The 18,091-nt window shown below is 41.6% G+C and overlaps 1 protein-coding gene across 4 annotated transcripts in view; it reads right to left on the bottom strand.

Moving 5' to 3' along the window:
* Positions 1-8,672: 8,672 nt before the first annotated feature.
* Positions 8,673-18,091, bottom strand: part of pik3r6 (phosphoinositide-3-kinase regulatory subunit 6) — a 32,056-nt gene continuing 22,637 nt past the window's right edge. For 3 of the 4 annotated variants that reach the window (XM_083766048.1, XM_083766050.1, XM_083766049.1), the window contains 9 exons: positions 17,085-17,175; positions 16,255-16,377; positions 14,808-14,909; positions 14,523-14,628; positions 14,347-14,405; positions 14,129-14,219; positions 13,804-13,862; positions 13,546-13,664; positions 8,673-12,678 (listed from right to left, as the gene is read on the bottom strand). In XM_083766048.1, the coding sequence (XP_083622174.1) occupies positions 12,522-12,678; positions 13,546-13,664; positions 13,804-13,862; positions 14,129-14,219; positions 14,347-14,405; positions 14,523-14,628; positions 14,808-14,909; positions 16,255-16,377; positions 17,085-17,175 (907 nt within the window). In that variant the 3' untranslated portion in view covers positions 8,673-12,521. The remainder of the gene's footprint in view (positions 12,679-13,545; positions 13,665-13,803; positions 13,863-14,128; positions 14,220-14,346; positions 14,406-14,522; positions 14,629-14,807; positions 14,910-16,254; positions 16,378-17,084; positions 17,176-18,091) is intronic. The other variant, XM_083766051.1, reaches the window with a different exon arrangement.

Here is an 18,091-nt window from a genome sequence, read left to right as displayed (position 1 = left end):
AATACCTGCTGGCGACCGCTCCGGGGCTGCCAGATTTCACCCGGGGCAAGCGTATTCTGGGGCAAGCATTCTTGCATGTATCCGTGTCAGCGTGTTATTCAAAACAAGCAGCTTTAGATGATTAATACATATTGAGTAAGTACATGACCTATTTATTGGCTAAATGGAATAGGCTCTTTACCATCCTCTGCGTCTGTCAGCTCTCCAGTCTGGAGCAGCTTGCAGCTCCAGTGCTCCGGGTGAGTCGCAGGAGCGACCAGAGCTGCTCCCACATTACCACAACCGGGGAATTGTTTACCTGCTATTTTAAAACTTTAACATTTGCTATATGTCCATAATAGCAGTTTGTTTCTGTCCATTTAAAGTGGTGTCTAGGATTGGGATTCTTTAGGATTTTAACGATTCCGGTTCCTTAACGATTCCCTCGTAGTGGTCTGATTCCTTGATTTCCTTTGAATATTCATAGTATACGACGTTCCAAATGGACCCTAATATGTCTGTAACTCTGAGAGTTGTGGTGGTCCTTTTGAGAACCACCGGTGTTAATATAATTATATGGCAGACGTGAAATCCACATACTGTACGTGTACGGTATCAGCTTAAATAAATAAAACCGGTTCCGGAAACAGTTCCAAATGTAACGAGGTTACGAGGTGCAGTAGAGCATTCGCCTTTTGACCGCAAGGTCATGGGTTCAATCCAGGGCACTGCCAACTCAGCAGAATGAGTGAAATGTTGAAACTTTTCAGATGGTGTGCCTTCGATACAGATTTTGCCCCAAATAGAGGTGACATTAGATTTAAGTCATGGATAGAGAAAGGTGTCACAACTTATATGTCATTTATACAAAGAAGTGAAGTCGATAGTTTCAGATCAATACAAGTCAAACATGGTTTCGAACAGGCTGACTTTTACAGATATCTCCAGGTGCGGCACTATTAGCACTATATCAATCAAGAATGTAAACTCAGAGAGTTTTCTGCAGTTGAATCAGAGTTCTTTTCCATATTGAAGTCAGCTCTCACAGTGGAGCCAAGTAAATATATCTCTTGAGTTACATGGCGCCATTTCAGATGCTAAAAATGAAAGCACGTTGTACATCAAAGAGAGATGGGAGAGGGATGCAGGAATTGAACTCTCGGAGGAAGTGTGGGAAGGGATCTGGGAGTTCCAGTCTACCTCAATGGACTGGAGAGAGCATTGTTGGAAAAATATTATTAGATATTTTAAGACCCCGTATCAGGAAAAATACAAAGGGGATGATAGGCCGTGCTGGAGGCAGTGTGGGGCAAAGAAAGCCAACCACTTCCACATTTTCTGGGGGTGCCCCAAGTTGGGGGTGTTTTGGAACAATATTCACAAATCACTGTGTTCAGTATTTAATACTCCAATACCTTTTAACTTCACAACCTTGTACCTGGGCCACATTGAATGTCTTAAACAGTCGAGATACACAAAGCTACTGCAGGTGCTCTTGGCAGCCAGCAAAAAGTCAATAACAAGAAGATGGCTATCCCCAATCACACCCACAATGGATGATTGCCATTGATTGGCATGGAATAGTCCTGGATATTTTCAAAATGGAAAAATTAACATACATGTTAAGAACTAGATTAGACAATTTCTACCAAATTTGGAACAACTGGATAGTGCACATTGCCCCTCTGAGAGCGGACTTTGTGTGATCTCACTGGTCCTTTGCCTGCTTTACGATTGTAGAAAATGTTTAAGACACCTCTCTTTCTCTCATGGTCGAAGACCAAAGCTGTATTGTTTTTGTCCCCCTCAGCAATAGTGTATATACCTTCGGTTTTTTTGTTGGTTGTTGTTGTTTTTTTTGTCTGTCTTTTTCTGCCCACTCTTTTCTTTTTGTCCTCCTGAAATGTTACAATCCGAAGTGATATTGCCCTGTTTGTCCCTGTTTAAGTGTGGATGTCATATGAAAAAGGACTATACAGAGACATTGGAGTTGGAGCCACATGGAGGGGGGGTGAGGGAGGGAAGAGGTGTGGAAAATAAAAAATATGTGAAAATGCTATCTGTAATGTACTGCTCTTTCCAAATAAAGGTGCAAGAAAACGATAGGGAGAAAGAAAGAACTCAGAATCTCAGATCCCGCATTCGGCAGTGGGGCCGCAAATAAAATGTGTTAAAAACAAATTAAACAGACTGCTAGAAAATCTATCTAGGCACAAATCAACCAGGCTTATGGTTATCAATTTAGATTTATCATTCTGGACCCATGTCCAACACAATACTATAGATGGCCTGGCCTCAATACGTCCACTGGCATACACATGGCAGGACTACACCACACACACACACACACACACACACACACACCCTCACACACACACACACACACACACACACACACACACACACACACACACACACACACACACACACACACACACACACACACACACACACGCACACACTTTGATTGATTGATTGATTGAAATATTTATTAACAGTTTGTAGAATTACAAAGTACAAGCACAAACTCAATACAAAGACTGTTAACTGTGAGTGGACGACCCAATTAAGCATTACACTTGTTTACAACAGGGTCCACATTGTTCAATTCATCAAAACATTTAGATACATACAAATAGACACTTCTATGTAGTTAAAGAACAGAACATATAGGAAGCAAAAATGGAAAAGATAGATATACAGTAAGGGGAAAGGGGGGGGGGGGGGGGCGGTGGGGGGGATTCAGATTTTACAGAGGCCAGTTTCGAAATGCAGCCATCCGTAGGTGCCCTTTGAGAGCGGTTTTGAAGGAGTCAAGGGATTCACATGTCTTAATGGTAGGGCGTTCCACATTTTGGTGGCATAGGAGCGAAAATAATTTAGTCCCTTGTTTGTGCCGAATCTGGGTTGTAGATGGTTTGTTGCACTCCCTCTGGTGTTGTGGGTGTGACAGGTACATGGGTATCTTGGTGGTGTATCGAATCTTGTGGACCAGACCCATTGCAAGATGCTGTACTCTGTCGTCGACCCTAAGCCATCCCAGCCTGTCAAAGTGGGCAGGGGTGAGGTGGGTTCGGGGGGTGAGGCCAAGAAGGAGCCTGACCAGTTTGTTTTGGGAGGTCTGGAGCCTTGTTTTAAGGGCCTTTGAGGTGCTGTGGTACCAAGAGGTGGATGCATAGTCAAAGAAACCTTGTACGGGGGCTCCTGTTAAGGTCTTCAAGGTGTTTTTGTTGACCAGTGAGGAGATCCTGTAAAGGAATCTTGTTCTTTGATTTACTTTTTTGATTACGTTGGTGGCCATTTTATTACCGGAAAGATTGGCCTCCAGGATGGAACCTAGGTTGGTAATTTCATCTTTTCGTGTGATAATATTGTCACCCACTCTAACCAAGAAGCCATCTGCCTTGCTGAGATTACTATTAGATCCGAAGAGAATGGATTCAGTTTTTCCCAGGTGTAAGGATAGTTTGTTATCAGCGAGCCAGGTGCAGATTCTACCAAGTTCAGAGCTGAGGGTCTTTTCAACCTGCAGTTTGTTCCTGTCCGAGACCAGCAGTGCTGAGTCATCTGCGAACAGGAACAAGTTGCAGTCACAAGCTGATGTCATGTCGTTAACATATATTAGGAACAGTAAAGGCCCTAGTATGCTTCCTTGTGGGACCCCACAGCTCACTGGAAGGGGAGGGGACAGTGTTCCGTTCACCTCCACCATCTGTTCTCTCCCCTCCAGGTAGGATTGCATCCAGCTCACTGATGTGCTATCAAAACCAATAGCTTTAAGCTTGTTAACCAGTATGGAGTGGTTCACGGTGTCAAAAGCCTTTTGGGGGTCCAGCTTGACCATGCCGCAGTATTTTCCAGCATCCACCTCGTGTTTGATGTGGTCGCTCAAATAGAGGAGGCATGTGTCAGTGCAGTGGAGTGGGATGTTCTGAAACCAGATTGGAACTCGTACAACAATTTATTAGTGGCAAGATACTTTTCAACGTGTTCATAGACAATTTTTTCCATCACTTTCGAGATGGAGTTTAGAATAGAAATAGGGCCGTAGTTGCCGGGTTCTAATTTACTCCCTTTTTTGTACAGGGGGGTTACTTTGGCCAGTTTAAAATATTGGGGGACCTGTCCCTGTTTGATGGAGAGGTTTACTATGTGGGTGATGACTGGAGCTATGGAAATGGCTTTATGATTTTAAAATCATCTTTACAAACACCTAGGTGTACATCAAGCTTGTCAGTGAAGAGGGTGTTATTCGATTTGATGTTTATGTTAGTAAACCTGGTTTTTAGTTTCTGACCACAGCCTAGTTGGTTGTTTAGTAGCTTCCAGAGCTCCCGAGGATTGTTTTTGTTTTCCTCGGCTTTATCATTGATAAAGTTACTTAACTTTTGATCACTGTCGAAGCGCTTGCGCTTGGCTAGCTTGGACTTGCATTTAAGAAGTTCAGAGCATTTGTTGTCTCTGGTTTTCATTGCAGTGCCAGTCAGTATGTCCGAATTCATCCATGGCTCCGAGCGGGTTTTGACCCTGGTGGTTCTCAGAGGAGCCATGTTGTTTAGTACTGATGTAAATGTGGTTTTAAAGCCAAGCCATGCTTCTTCGACTAGTGAGCATGGAGCTCCTGAGCTCATCGGACCAATCCAGACTCTCCAGTTCTAGGTTAAAGGCCTCGCTAGAGTAGGTTTTGAGGTCCAGTGACACACACACACACACACACACACACACACACACACACACACAGTCACACACACACACACACACACACACACACACACACACACACACACACACACACACACACACACACACACACGTCACTCTCTCTCTCTCTCTCTCTCTCTCACACTCACAAACACACGACTATTTGTACTGCCACCTGTTGTTCCCAACACACGTGCCCGACTGCCCATATTGCAAATTTGCATTTGCTGTCATGCACAATACACCCATGGGTGTTTCAAAACAGCTACCGTCCTTGGCGTTAGTTCAAGACGCTTTCATAAAAATCAATGAAGCACTTTTCATGCAGTTAAACACAAGTAGCCTAAGTTTCAGGTGATTCATGTACCTGCTTTAGAAGTTTGTGGGTTCCATCTAGCGCATTCCAGGGAACCATAATGATTTGATGATTCTCCCTCCTTTTCCATGCTGTAGTCCGCTTGATTTCAACAGCTGACACACTCGGGCGCCTTCTCAATCTTGCATCTACCTTTCAAATGGAAAAACAGCAAGGCAATCTAAGTGAGCACTTAGCTAATTTATTAAATTGAGTCCGGGCCCGGTAATAAATAGCCTAACCTCTGGAATCCAAACAGGATTCCACATTAATCCAAACCTACACAAGATGTTGTTTTCTTGGAAATGCGCTGCTTTGAAAACTGTAGGTGGTTTCAATACTCACACTTGTAGGATTTGTATAAAGCGGCGCCATCTTGTGGCCATTAAGGGCAAAGGCAGCATGGACTAGTAGGCTACTTGATGGAAACTACCCGGTGTGGGTACCGTTTCTCTTTGGCTGCCAAAAGTCTGTGGCACTATATCAATCAATCAATGTGTGTGTGTGTGTGTGTGTGTGTGTGTGTGTGTGTGTGTGTGTGGGGGGGGGGGGGGGGGGGGGGGGGATCTTAGATTATATATATTTATAGAGATACCCACATTTTTTGTCAAGTCACAAGGGTTGCCACCTTTGAGATCTTGAAATAAGGGACACTCTTTACGCCTGCTGCGGCCTTGCGGCGCAGGCGTGTGCGGCAAGGCCGGCAATAAGTTGAAGCAATAAGTTGAAGCAATAAGTTGAAGCAATACGTTGAAGCAATAAGTTGAAGCAATACGTTGAAGCAATACATGAAGCAATACGTTGAAGCAATACGTTGAAGCAATAAGTTGAAGCAATACGTTGAAGCAATACGTTGAAGCAATACGTTGAAGCAATAAGTTGAAGCAATAAGTTGAAGCAATACGTTGAAGCAATACGTTTAATTTAATTGCATTTCTATCTCTGGGACCCCCAATTCATATTGTAAAATCAATGTTAATTTAACTCTGATGGTCCATTTGGTTCCATTTGTACACTCTCAGAGTTACAGACCCATAAGGGTCCATTTGGTTCCAAACTATAATTTAGCTGGGGACCCCCTGGAACTCCCTCAAGGACCCCTGGGGGTCCCCGGACCTCACTTTGGGAACCACTGGTTTAAGCTACTTTAGGTAGTGTGTGCCTCCCGCTAGAACAATTGTGCTGACTTTAATATTTCCTGTGTTTTGTTTTGTTCATTATTGTTAAATTCAGTGTTGACGTGTAGGGGCTATTTAGGAAAATAAGGAACAAACTGCGTTCCTTATTGGTTCAATAAGGGACGCATCATTTAATTCTCAAATAAGGGACGATTCTGTATTTTAAGGGACGGGTGGCAACCCTGAAACGTGACTATAATGAAAGCTCATGAAATGTAAGCGACCTAGTTTACTTACCGTTAAAGTAAAAGTATTAATACCACAATATAATTAACAATACTCTTACAAGTAAAAGTTTGATATAAAAAATGGGCTTGAGTAGCCTACAGATGTATTGACAGCAAGTTCTATGTGACCACTGCCAGGATGAGGAGCCAGTGGATCTCTATCAAGACAGCATGATAGAGCTGAGAAAAGTGGGAGTTGAAGAGGTGACTTTAAAAAAGGGGGGACGGACACTTGGTAAATCCGAATTCCGAACCCATTTGAACGTATAATAATTGAACTTGAAGACAGACAGATTCCATAGCTTCCCTTGAATCCCTCACCCAGAAAATCTCCCTAATGGTACAGTATTAGCCTATACCTACGTCACACTATAAGTACAGAGAGTACTACTACGAAGTACTAAGAGGCTATAGCAGCAATTTGTCCCAGTGTGTTTGATAATAACACATGAACAATTTTTACTTGCCTATGTTATGTTGCCCTGGGAATTCTTCTCTGCTGTTGAAAGAAGTTAGAATTGATCATGTGGAACAGTCACTGCAGTAGGCTTTAGTGCAGTAGTGCTCAACTCATTCACCTGCAATACAATCCACAGCTCTCTCTCTCACAGTTACTTATTACTATCTTTCGCGCAGACGAAATGAAAGCCTGGGTATCGAGGCTACTTTATTACTTACTATAGCTGTAACTCCTCTGGGTTGAACCCAATCCAGGACATTGTGAGACATCTTTAGCTGCATTTTTTTCCATATATTTATTTGGTCTTTTTTGTGATTGCAAATGTAGTCTGCAGCACTGTCCACTATACTTCAGGGTCGGTAGTCATAACTGAGAAGAGACAACAATTTACAATTTGAACGTTCTTATCAAGTCACTTACAAGTGTTTAATGAACTACTCCAGTGCCTTTTCATGTAAAGGACCCTGGATGAATTTGGCCATGGCATGCCCATGGATGCCCATCTTCTCCCAGAAGTAAAAGATGTGTGTTAAAAATGTTCCCGTAAAAAATAAGTTCAAAGATATAATGTAATGTGCAGGCATATTTGATTTTGGGTGCCATGTGTGAACGTGTGCCGAATTTTGAGTGTCAGCAATCTTGTTTTGCACAAATTTTGTCGCCGGACGCCACCCCACAAACAGAGTGCAGAACTGTCTAGGTTGGAGGATAGCAAGTAAACAATGAATGAATGACAGGAAGGAGACATATGATATGACTGAGGGACTAGGGAGTCAGAGAAAACACAGGTAAAGTAAAGGAGAAGAGGCTTTATTGGTTCAGCCCAAAATCAGCCCTGTTTACAGCACTACAGCAGTGTTTCTCAATCTGTGGGCCGGGGCCCACTCATATGCTGCAAGGGTACTGAGAGTGCATCTTTTTATTTTCTTCCCTTTGGTTTTACTGTGAAATATAACTAAGCTATGTAAAGTTGCTCTTTCCAGTAATTGAAGATTGGCAATATCAAGTGTAGACCATAGACTGACAAAACAACATTTAACATTTTACACTGCCTTCAAGTAGGCCAGGGTATGGGAGTGAACTTGTAGACTAGTGGAATAGACTATATACATTATAAATTAACATTAATGTTCATGTGGGGTTTTGAATGAGGCTTTGACGCAAAAATGTGACAGTCAGGTTGATGTCAGTCTAAGCTGACAAGTCATTTTGACACCTGAAGTTAAATATTGAATAAAACCTCAGTCAAGAGGGTTTATAAAAGGAAGAGATTGTGAAGTTGTGTTAGTCCACAATGCTGCAGACGAGGAACATCCAGTCCTGCAAAGTTTCTATTGCAAGCAGGAATGTTTGAATATACTGTACACAAGGTTAGGTCGGTATACACTGAAAGCAACAGAAACCTTTACACTTTACAGTTATAGCTGTTTGTCATTTAAAGGAGGAGGAAGAGATAATTCATATCAAACTCAGGAATCTTTAAATTCTAAAGGATGAAAATCACTGCATTAGCAGAATTGTCCAGACCAAAGCTATCATTAAATCTTGAAGTCATGCGTGTTTAATTCATACAGCACAATGATTTCAAGACTTCTTGAAAGGGGTGGATTCTGCCAATGCTTTTCAATGGGAACAGATAGTGTTTATTATTTTTACTTTTTTATTTTCAGAAATCCGCAAATGGCAACAAACCACTTTGTTCCCTTTGAAAAGCATTGGCAGAATCCGCCCTCATAGGCAGAATACAGATCCCATAGCCTGTGGGATTTCTTTTTAAATCACCCCCTGGATAGCCTATGACAATGGTCAATGCCCATGTGCACGTTCAATGGTCAACTTACTGAGGAGAAAAGCACATGAACTCATTATTTTTTATACAAAAGTAGGATAATGTAACAGCTTCCTGCTATGATAGCAATTGTGATATATCGATATCAGCAGGTCATGAAATAAATAGCCTAAGATTATAGCAAATTCCCTCTGCCTGTAAGGTACAGAAATATGCAATTGGTCCTGTAATACAAAATACATTTATTTACACAATTAAACACTGATAAAGGTTTTACAGTGAAAAGATCAACACCAAAAACCATCATGTTAGTGGTCAGCATCGGACTTAATTACCAGTTCAACTGTCCTTTATCCTTCATATAACATGCTTATGTTACACAATTCCTTCTGAGCCAATCATTCTGACAAATCTATGGTGGTGCAAACAAATTCATTAGTTCTACGCCAATCAGACTATTCAGACAAATTGAGAAACACCTGTGTTGGTTGGCACTGGTGTTTTGTACGACTACATTTGAAACTCATGAATACAATAATTAGTTGTTGATGTATAGTATATCTACCACAGAAGCAACAACATTGTAACCACATGACATGCCAAGATAGGATCTCGAGAGTTCATGTGCTTAAAAACCTTTGTGCACGGCATCTACAAGAGCGCTCCACTCCCAAAAGGAGAAAAAGGCCTCTATGAAAGGTGTGCGCACAGTAAAATCCTCAATTTAATCAGTTAGATTAACTTTGTACTGTAGATTTTACTGTGCAGCAGTATTACATGATTTATCCCATTATCTCCAAGAGCAGCATATACAATAAACGGTCTTCCATTTGTCACAATTCATTTACTATCAATAAATTAGCGGATGCATTACGCTGCATGAAGGATGTGACCAATGTTTGTTCTTGTCTCTTATGTGAATGCTCAAGTGACAAAGACCAAGTTTCATTTTCAACTCCCTCAAAGTTTCGTTCTTCTTGCTGAACCCAAGCAAGACAATGCGGGTACATGCCAGTCTTGGGCAGTATTTTAGATTCATGAAAAGGTTTTATTGGCATTAAAAAAGGGAGGTGGGGCCATGGGTGTTCTACTTAGATCTGTAAGCAAGTTGTTGGGGAGTTAGTTAGTTTGGCATTTTGAAAAATGTATGTACTTTTACACCAGGAGGCACTGGTGAGCTATGATCCATTCATTGACTTGTCAAGTCAATTAATGGATGATTACATTTCTAGTTGGACATTCACATGTTTTAATCAAAGGGTTAAGGGGCAGCATTAACCTTCCCAGGGCCCCTAATACAATCTTAGAATTATGAAAAGGGGGCATCACTTAATCCAGCGTCACATTAATTAACTTTATACGAAGTAGTTAGGTCTTATTGTTGCAATAGAATGGATACAGTACATACCACAGCCTCTCCATTGCACTCTGCCCTATAGCTTAGAACTATGGCATTAGCAAAATCTCTTTTATAAGCACTTAATAAAAACAAGCCTTTACTTCCAAGGTTGTGTAGGTTACCATCAACAATGTGCATCATTGTAAGAACTCACATTATGTGAACTGCATGCTTAACATTAAAACGAGCAGAAGAGAGGCAGAGAGAAAACAATTTAAAGCAAATAGGATGTACACTGAGCATCGTACCAACTCGTATTGGCCATTCTGCATGACTCATTTGTTCCTGGATTCGTGTTCCCTGTTCCATGTTTGTGTTCAAGTGTGGTTGTCATAACATCATAATCACTGTGTTTGTCTGCATTTTTGTGTGTGTAATTTAAGAGCAATAGCCCTCTTCTTGGGTACTGAATAAAACATAATGTATACTTCATATTCATAATATGACTGTGGCAATCAGTGAAAATAACTGATCAATAACTGAAAAATAGTTATTTCTATTCTATGACCGACAGGTACATGTAGTGTGTCATTAGATAATAGTTCTCTTCTAACTAACTGAGAACCAAACCCACTTTTACTAACCTCATCCTCTTTGTGTTCAGGCAATGCACATTGGTATCATGAATAGTATGTAGACGTTCTACTTACAGAGCCTGCAGAGTCTATCATAGACAATACCGTAAAGACAGAAAGCTGGCGGTCGTTAATGTACAAATGAATGCTGCGACAAAACCCAATACAAAAAAGTGGAGAGAAAATGTGATCCGTGTTTGAATCAATTTGTTTGAGCACAAAATTGGACAAAAATGTAAAAAGAAACAGAAAAACACCACTCATCGGCTGAAAGGTTTAGGTGAGCTGCTGGAGTCACAAACTTATAGCAATGAAAAGATAAATGGAGGCACTGCAAACTCAGCTTTCGGTCTACTGCCTGAAGGTCAGTAGACCGAAATCTTGCATCAATAAATTGATTGTGCACAGATTTGAGCATGCAGAGACTTTTTTTTACAAAAAACTACTGATTTACAGTATAGGTCTAATTTATTATGGAATTGGGGGGAGGCAGGACAGGACATGTCAATGCTTCCCAGAAGCATTGAGCAGAAGCAGTGAGCCAAAACGTCTGTCTGAAGATACTGCTCACTGTGCTCAGTATGTAGAGCCGTCGCCCAATGATCCATGGGTCGGCGGTTCGAATCCCGGCTCCTCCTGTCTACATGTCGAAGTGTTCTTGGGCAAGATACTGAACCCCAAATTGCTCCCGATGTGCTGGTTGGTACCTTGCATGGCTTCCGCCACAATCGGTGTATGAATGGGTGAATGTAATGCACAATCTATGTAAAGCGCCTTGGATAAAGGCGCTATATAAATGCACCATTTACCATTTACCATTTGCCTGGAAATCGGAATTAGGTCTTTTGAATCGATTCTCGGCTCCTCCAGGCTTTGTGTCAAAGTGTCCGTGAGCGAGACACTTAACCCTTAACTGCTCCCCTGCATGTGTTCTCACCACCAGTGATGGAAAGTAAGTAGTGCATTTACTTGTAGTTGTACTTCGATGCAACGCATTGTGACCTTGTAGATCTGCTATTTTCAAAAGATTTGTATACATTTGAAAATGGAACATATTGCATAATTACTACTTTCTGCTTTTGGTACTTTAAGCATTTTGATATCAATACTTGTACTTTTACTTAAGTAAGTTTTGAATTCCGGAGTATTTCTACATTGCAGTATTGATACTTTTACTCAAGTAAAGTACTTTGTCCACCGCTGGTTCTCACCTGAGCAGAACACTGCTGGATCACACCTGGAACACCCTTTTTGATCAATATCACCAGGATCCCAGATCAGCTGCGCTATCCGGACAAGCTCCATGCACATCGTATCATGTCAAGCTTCATGTCATGCCCTCGGTTGGCAATACTTCTCTGACAATGGGAACGCGGTAAACTTATTGTTGGATAAAAATGTTGAATGTAAAATGTGCAGCGGTCTCTCCGATGCGGTGCGGTTCTCTCATTGACGCACTTGCCAGTTGAATGTCCCAACATGACATTCTGAAGTTCTGATGCATTAATAAACGTCTTATAGTAAATACAGCCAACATACCTGACTGGTTATTCCATTAAGTCTGTGGAATGCGTTAACGAAGTGTCCTTGAACTGCTATTGCAAGTGCCTTCGATATCTGCAAGGAGCATACTGTATGTGAACAGATAGTAAACTCTGATTTGAGAGCTAATCATCCTCATCATGGGTTTATGTGACCCAAAGGGGATGCTGTCTCTTCATGTTTGTCTCATGGAGGACTGTGCTCATCTCGAGAGCTTGACTCCAACAGCAACAAGTGCACCACAGTGCTGAAACTAGATCCAGGTTGGTGTCTATCCGCCGGTCTTTGTGGAGGACCACCCCATCTGGATACAATGTCAGTTGATTATACCGGCAAATGTGTTGATCGGTAAAAGAAGTCCTTTGTTCATGTATTTGCTCAGTCCAGAGTCCTCATCCTCTCCTGACGTGAATTTGGACCTCATGGTCTTCTGGACAGAGTACCCGGGATCGAGGCAGGGGCAAATCTCAATGCTAAAATACAGACACGTACAAATTAGGTTGCAGCAAAATTGAATCCTTCACTGACAAGGCAATTGGTGTTTTTCGTATCCATTATTACACAGGGCATACAGTACGTATTTAGACTTGATATTATAGTGCATCAATAAATAACAGTTAGCTCAATCAAGTATGATAAACAACACACTGCATTGTTCATGACATTCATCACATCGCCCACGTTTGCCCATTGCAAATGATTATGTGGTATTACACCAAGACGACGATCTCAGAGGACTAAAATAAGATGGCTTCCTGTAAGCGACCCATCTTTCTCACCACAGGAACTGTAAAACCTGTCATGACCTTGTGATACAGAATTGCAGAATTGTTACACGGTAACTCTGTAAATTCTCGACCGTTTCAGATGCGGGAAAGCTCGCCAGAACCGGACCGCCCCCCCTGGGCGCGTTCCTGGGGGTCTGGATGTTCCGGGGACCCCCACACGGTTACTCTGTCTTTTCTCAAAGATTTATTCCCCCAAAAATCGAAGTACAGTACAGAGAACAGTACAGTAGAATACAGTACAGAGCACAGTACAGTACACTAACTATAACAATAAATGTATTGTTGCACCACTCAGTTCACACAGGTGTGATTTTTGTATTACTTTTTTTTGCCCTATATTGATAGGGTACAGTAATTAGACAGGAAAGGGGGAGAGAGATGGGGGAAGACATGCGGCAAAGGCCGACGGGCTCGGGACTCAAACCCGCGACACGCCGTCAGGCTGGATTACCGGCCTAGGTGCCTGGACCGCTCAGCCGCGGCCCAGGACAAGTTACTACAAAATTAACTGAAATAAACTAATCTAAACCAAATGAATTCGGTCTCTCTTACCTGTGGACATCTTCGAAGGTTCTGTGAGGGTCTTTGTCCAGTGTAACAGTGAAACAGCTCTCCTCCATGGAACGGACTTTAATGTTGCACGTGTGGATCTTTGTCTCCTGAACATTTGACTGTAAATAATTAGCAGATTTTTATTTTTATTTTAATGACAAAATGCCTAACAATGTTATAATATCCTTGAATGTAGAAAGTGGAGGTGAGGACTATTGAAAGGAAGGCATTTGTTTTTTCATTATTTTCCACACTCACCGTATTGTTTTTTGTTTTTTTTTGAGTCTCAGTCAAAGTCAGTGTCAAACAATTCAAGTCTAGGGAACAGAGGAGAAAAAAGAAAAGTCAAACTATATAATAAATTATATATTCATAACGGTAAATCGGAGGTTCTCAAACTCAAGTAAAAATGTACAGAAACACTTTTAGTAGCATTTAAGCTACATTGATGAGGAACGAATTCAGCAGGAATCACATTGTTGTAAATCTATTTTCTAATAATTCCCATCATTATAATTATTTTTAAATGTGCTTTATTTTTAAAATAAATTGCTCTATAAAAAAATAAAAAAATAGTATTTACCCTCCACTGCACTGGCAGGAATGGCACTGATTTGGACTCTTGACATTCTGACTGACAGTCCCCTGTCCACATCTCTGCCACTTAATGTTGCCTAGAGTGCACACACACACACACACACACACACACACACACACACTCACAATCAATACTGCAACGAGATGTGTTGCTGGAAATTCGCCAGTTATTAGAGGTGAGGAATCTTGAGGAAATGAGGTCACCTTTCTGTACGTGACAGATATGACGGGCCCAAAGGACTCTGTGTGCTTCTTCTGCTTCTCTGTCAACAATTACAAAGATATGTTGTTAAACGCCGTATTGATCTAATGATGTACTCACACACACACACACACACACACACACACACACACACACACACACACACACACACACACACCTCTAACTGTAGAGTTAAGCATGTATTCAGGAAACTCGATTTCAAGGTGAGACAGAAACACTTCTTCCGCTGGATAATTCTTCATGTTGGAGTTGGAGAAGAACATCTGGAGGAGAGAACAGAGCCTGGTTTATAGCAGTGGTTCTTAAAGTGTCCGGACCCCCACTCTCCCAGGGCTCCTTGAAGGAACCCTTAACTCCCTTAGTATGGACTACATGCGGTTGTATACTGTACTCAGAGCATATACCGGTAGGTCAAAGGAAGCTCAAGGATCAATGTTCTCACCTTCACAGAGTAGATGGTAAAGTAGACAGGCTGGCGTCCAGTGCGAACATAGTAGGAAATGATATCAGACACAATCTGTTCCTTTTTCCTACTGGCCTGTTGCTGGAGAAAAAAAGATAAAACAGCCATGCTTCATATACCGTAACCACTATGAACCAGGCTTCCCTCTTCTGGACACATGGCATTATATATTCAAAACATTTTTCCAAATATTTTAAAAACATATTACAATATATATATTAATTTAATAAATTACATTTTCTTTTAAGCAAAAATAGCAGATCTACAAGCTCTTGTGAGTTTGAAGACTAGGTATTTCTGGTATTTTTGAAAGCATATTTTCAAGTATAAAATTGGGCAACAAATCTTTTGATGTGGGACATACATGATGTCTTCTAGTAGAAAGTAGAAATCATTACATTTGATACATTTTTATATAAAAGATGTTGAAGGTCACTTCTCCACAGATTAATATTTGTAATAGAAAGAATACAATAATGCAAGTAAATATAATAATTATTTGGTTGTTGGGTGTTTCTTCACAAGCTAAGTGTTTGGTGGTGGTAAAGCTGTTTCTGCTACGGTTTCATGTTAAGTTTAAGAGCCAAAAACGTCAAGACGTCTAATTGCCAATTATGGACTGGATGCCACGGACGACAAGATGTGTTCCCTTGGGAATTCTTTTTTTTTTCATTTTTTATATTCTCTTTTTGACATCTTGATGACATGCACATTACATGCATAATATAATTACAATTTCTTTCTTTTTTTATAATGGGAGAATTGGCACTCAAAGCCTAAACTGGTGACCACCAGGTGGCGCTGACAGGTTTGTTTCCCTGACAAGAAGTTGTGAAACTTCCTCTATTTCAACCTAACATTTTCTTTCCCCCAACTCAGTTCATCTGACAACATAAATAAAAATGTCATTTGACTTGAAGCAGTGATTTCTAAATTGTACAAGGATGCATCATTCATAGTGTGCAAAGTAATTCTGTGTGTCAATTATTAATATTTCTTAATCTGAATAACTGAACATAACTGAGCAACAACATATTGTGACATGTCTAAAGCTTATGTTACAGTATACTCCATTGCACGAAGATGTTGCTTGCAAAAAATCTGTTATTTTCACCAAGGGACAGCACCATACTACTGTATAAATGTGGCATAAATGGTAAATGGTGCATTTGCTTTACAGAGATTGTGCATTACATTCACCCATTCACACACCGATGGCGGCAGAAACCATGCAAGGCACCAACCAGCACATCAGGAGCAATTAGGGGTTCAGTGTCTTGCTCAAGGACACTTCGACACTCAATCTGGGGGAGCCCGGGTTCGAGCTGGCAACCTTGCGGTTACCATCCAGTCACTCTACCCCTGAGCCACCGCCACCCCTGGCATACATTTATTTTGTTTCTTAAGTAGCTTAGTAGTTTCTTACCATTTCAGCTAATTTGGGAATCATGGAGCCCAAGCTGTTGATATTACAGTCGTACCAGGGGTCTACCATGCTTAAGTAGGAGCCCAGAGAACAGGGGTTATCCTTGTTTGGAAGAGGCGTTTCCTTGTGGAGACAGAAAGGCAACCAATTAATGTCACACTTCATCAATTAATGAATTAATTTAATTTCTGGTCTAGTGGTCTTAATGTCTAGTGTAAACATTTAAACTCTCAAAAGATTTATTTACAACGCTGTAACATTCACACATCAGACATGTCGTTCCAACAAGGCACATAGAGTGAGCTGCTCTTGCCTGACGGTCAGATCATAATTGGCTAAAAGAAAACAATGTTCCATTAGATCTCTTCTTCTAGCTTGGTAGTGCTTACGGTATCTTCCCTTCCGCAGCTATAAAACAAAGAGGCCACTGAAGCTGGCAGCTGTGACCTGCCAACCTAAACTCCCTGCACAGCTGGCGTCCCTGATCTCAGCTCTCAAACTGTAACTAGCAACACAGGATAATAAATACTAAACAAATATAACAATATAATAATAAAGTTAGCTTACAACACGTCACTTTCGTGACATGTTGTAAGCTTGTAGATCTGCCATTTCTGCTATTTTTGAATAATGTTTGAAAATGTATGGGCATTTTTCAACATGGAAACGATTGACGATTATGCAAAAATAATTGTGATTATCTCCAAAAATTGCAATTAGACGATTATGTAATAATTGTGACAGGTCTAATCCTGACCTGTACTGATAACATCCAATATTGTGTGAGTGAACATTGATAAGAGCTTAGTCTAGTTAAGGGAAGTGCTTACTTTGACAGATGTTGAGTCCTCACAAACAGGGATGTAGTAAAACTGGAGGTTTAATTTAGTGGTCAGGAAAGGCCGTCGTGCTTCCCTTTTCCTAAAACAGACAGACTGATGAGTTACAAAATCCACAAAACGTGTACAGTGCACAATATCCTCAATGAACTGGTTTGAAAATCCCCACCGAAGCATCTTCGTGTACTGTATTTGACATGTGACATATATAGCAGAGACCGCAGCGCATCTCCACTATCTCCACTATTATGCAGAAATGAATTGTAATCAAACCTTTGGCTTTTATTTAGGGTTCTTTATATTAACCTGACAAACACAGAGTAAGTCGAGGTCCAGACATTTCCTTGTGTTGAAAGAAATAGTCTCTGTGTGTACGTCTGTAATCCACGTAATTCGAGAACCTCCACAGGGAGTTCAGTGCCTGGTGTCGAGTCGGTCGAAACCATGGTTGTCCAGAACCGCCCCAAAAGGCCTCTGCCCGGGCCACAGCTGACATCACAAGGCCTCTGCCCGGGCCACAGCTGACATCACAAGGCCTCTGCCCGGGCCACAGCTGACATCACAAGGCCTCTGCCCGGGCCACAGCTGACATCACAAGGCCTCTGCCCGGGCCACAGCTGACATCACAAGGCCTCTGCCCGGGCCACAGCTGACATCACAAGGCCTCTGCCCGGGCCACAGCTGACATCACAAGGCCTCTGCCCGGGCCACAGCTGACATCACAAGGCCTCTGCCCGGGCCAGACTCCGTATTTGGGCATGCCTAAATACGGGTTCGTCCCACCGACTTCTGACATCATTCTGACATCTGCATATTTGGGCATGCCCGACAAAGAACTCCATATATGGGCATAAAAGGGGATACCGCTGATATCACTTCTGACAGTGCACGGTGTCGAGTCGCTCAGCCTCACGCCCACTGTTGTCTAGAACCGCCACAAAAGTCCTCTGCCCGGGCTCTGGGCAGAACCAGGCTCCGGGCACTGCTCTAGTATAACA

The sequence above is a fragment of the Protomyctophum parallelum genome (assembly GCF_964188405.1).
Source record: "Protomyctophum parallelum genome assembly, chromosome: 5".
NCBI lineage: Eukaryota > Metazoa > Chordata > Actinopteri > Myctophiformes > Myctophidae > Protomyctophum > Protomyctophum parallelum.
Note: the sequence above shows the minus strand (reverse complement) of the source record. Positions and strands in the feature narration are given on the sequence as shown.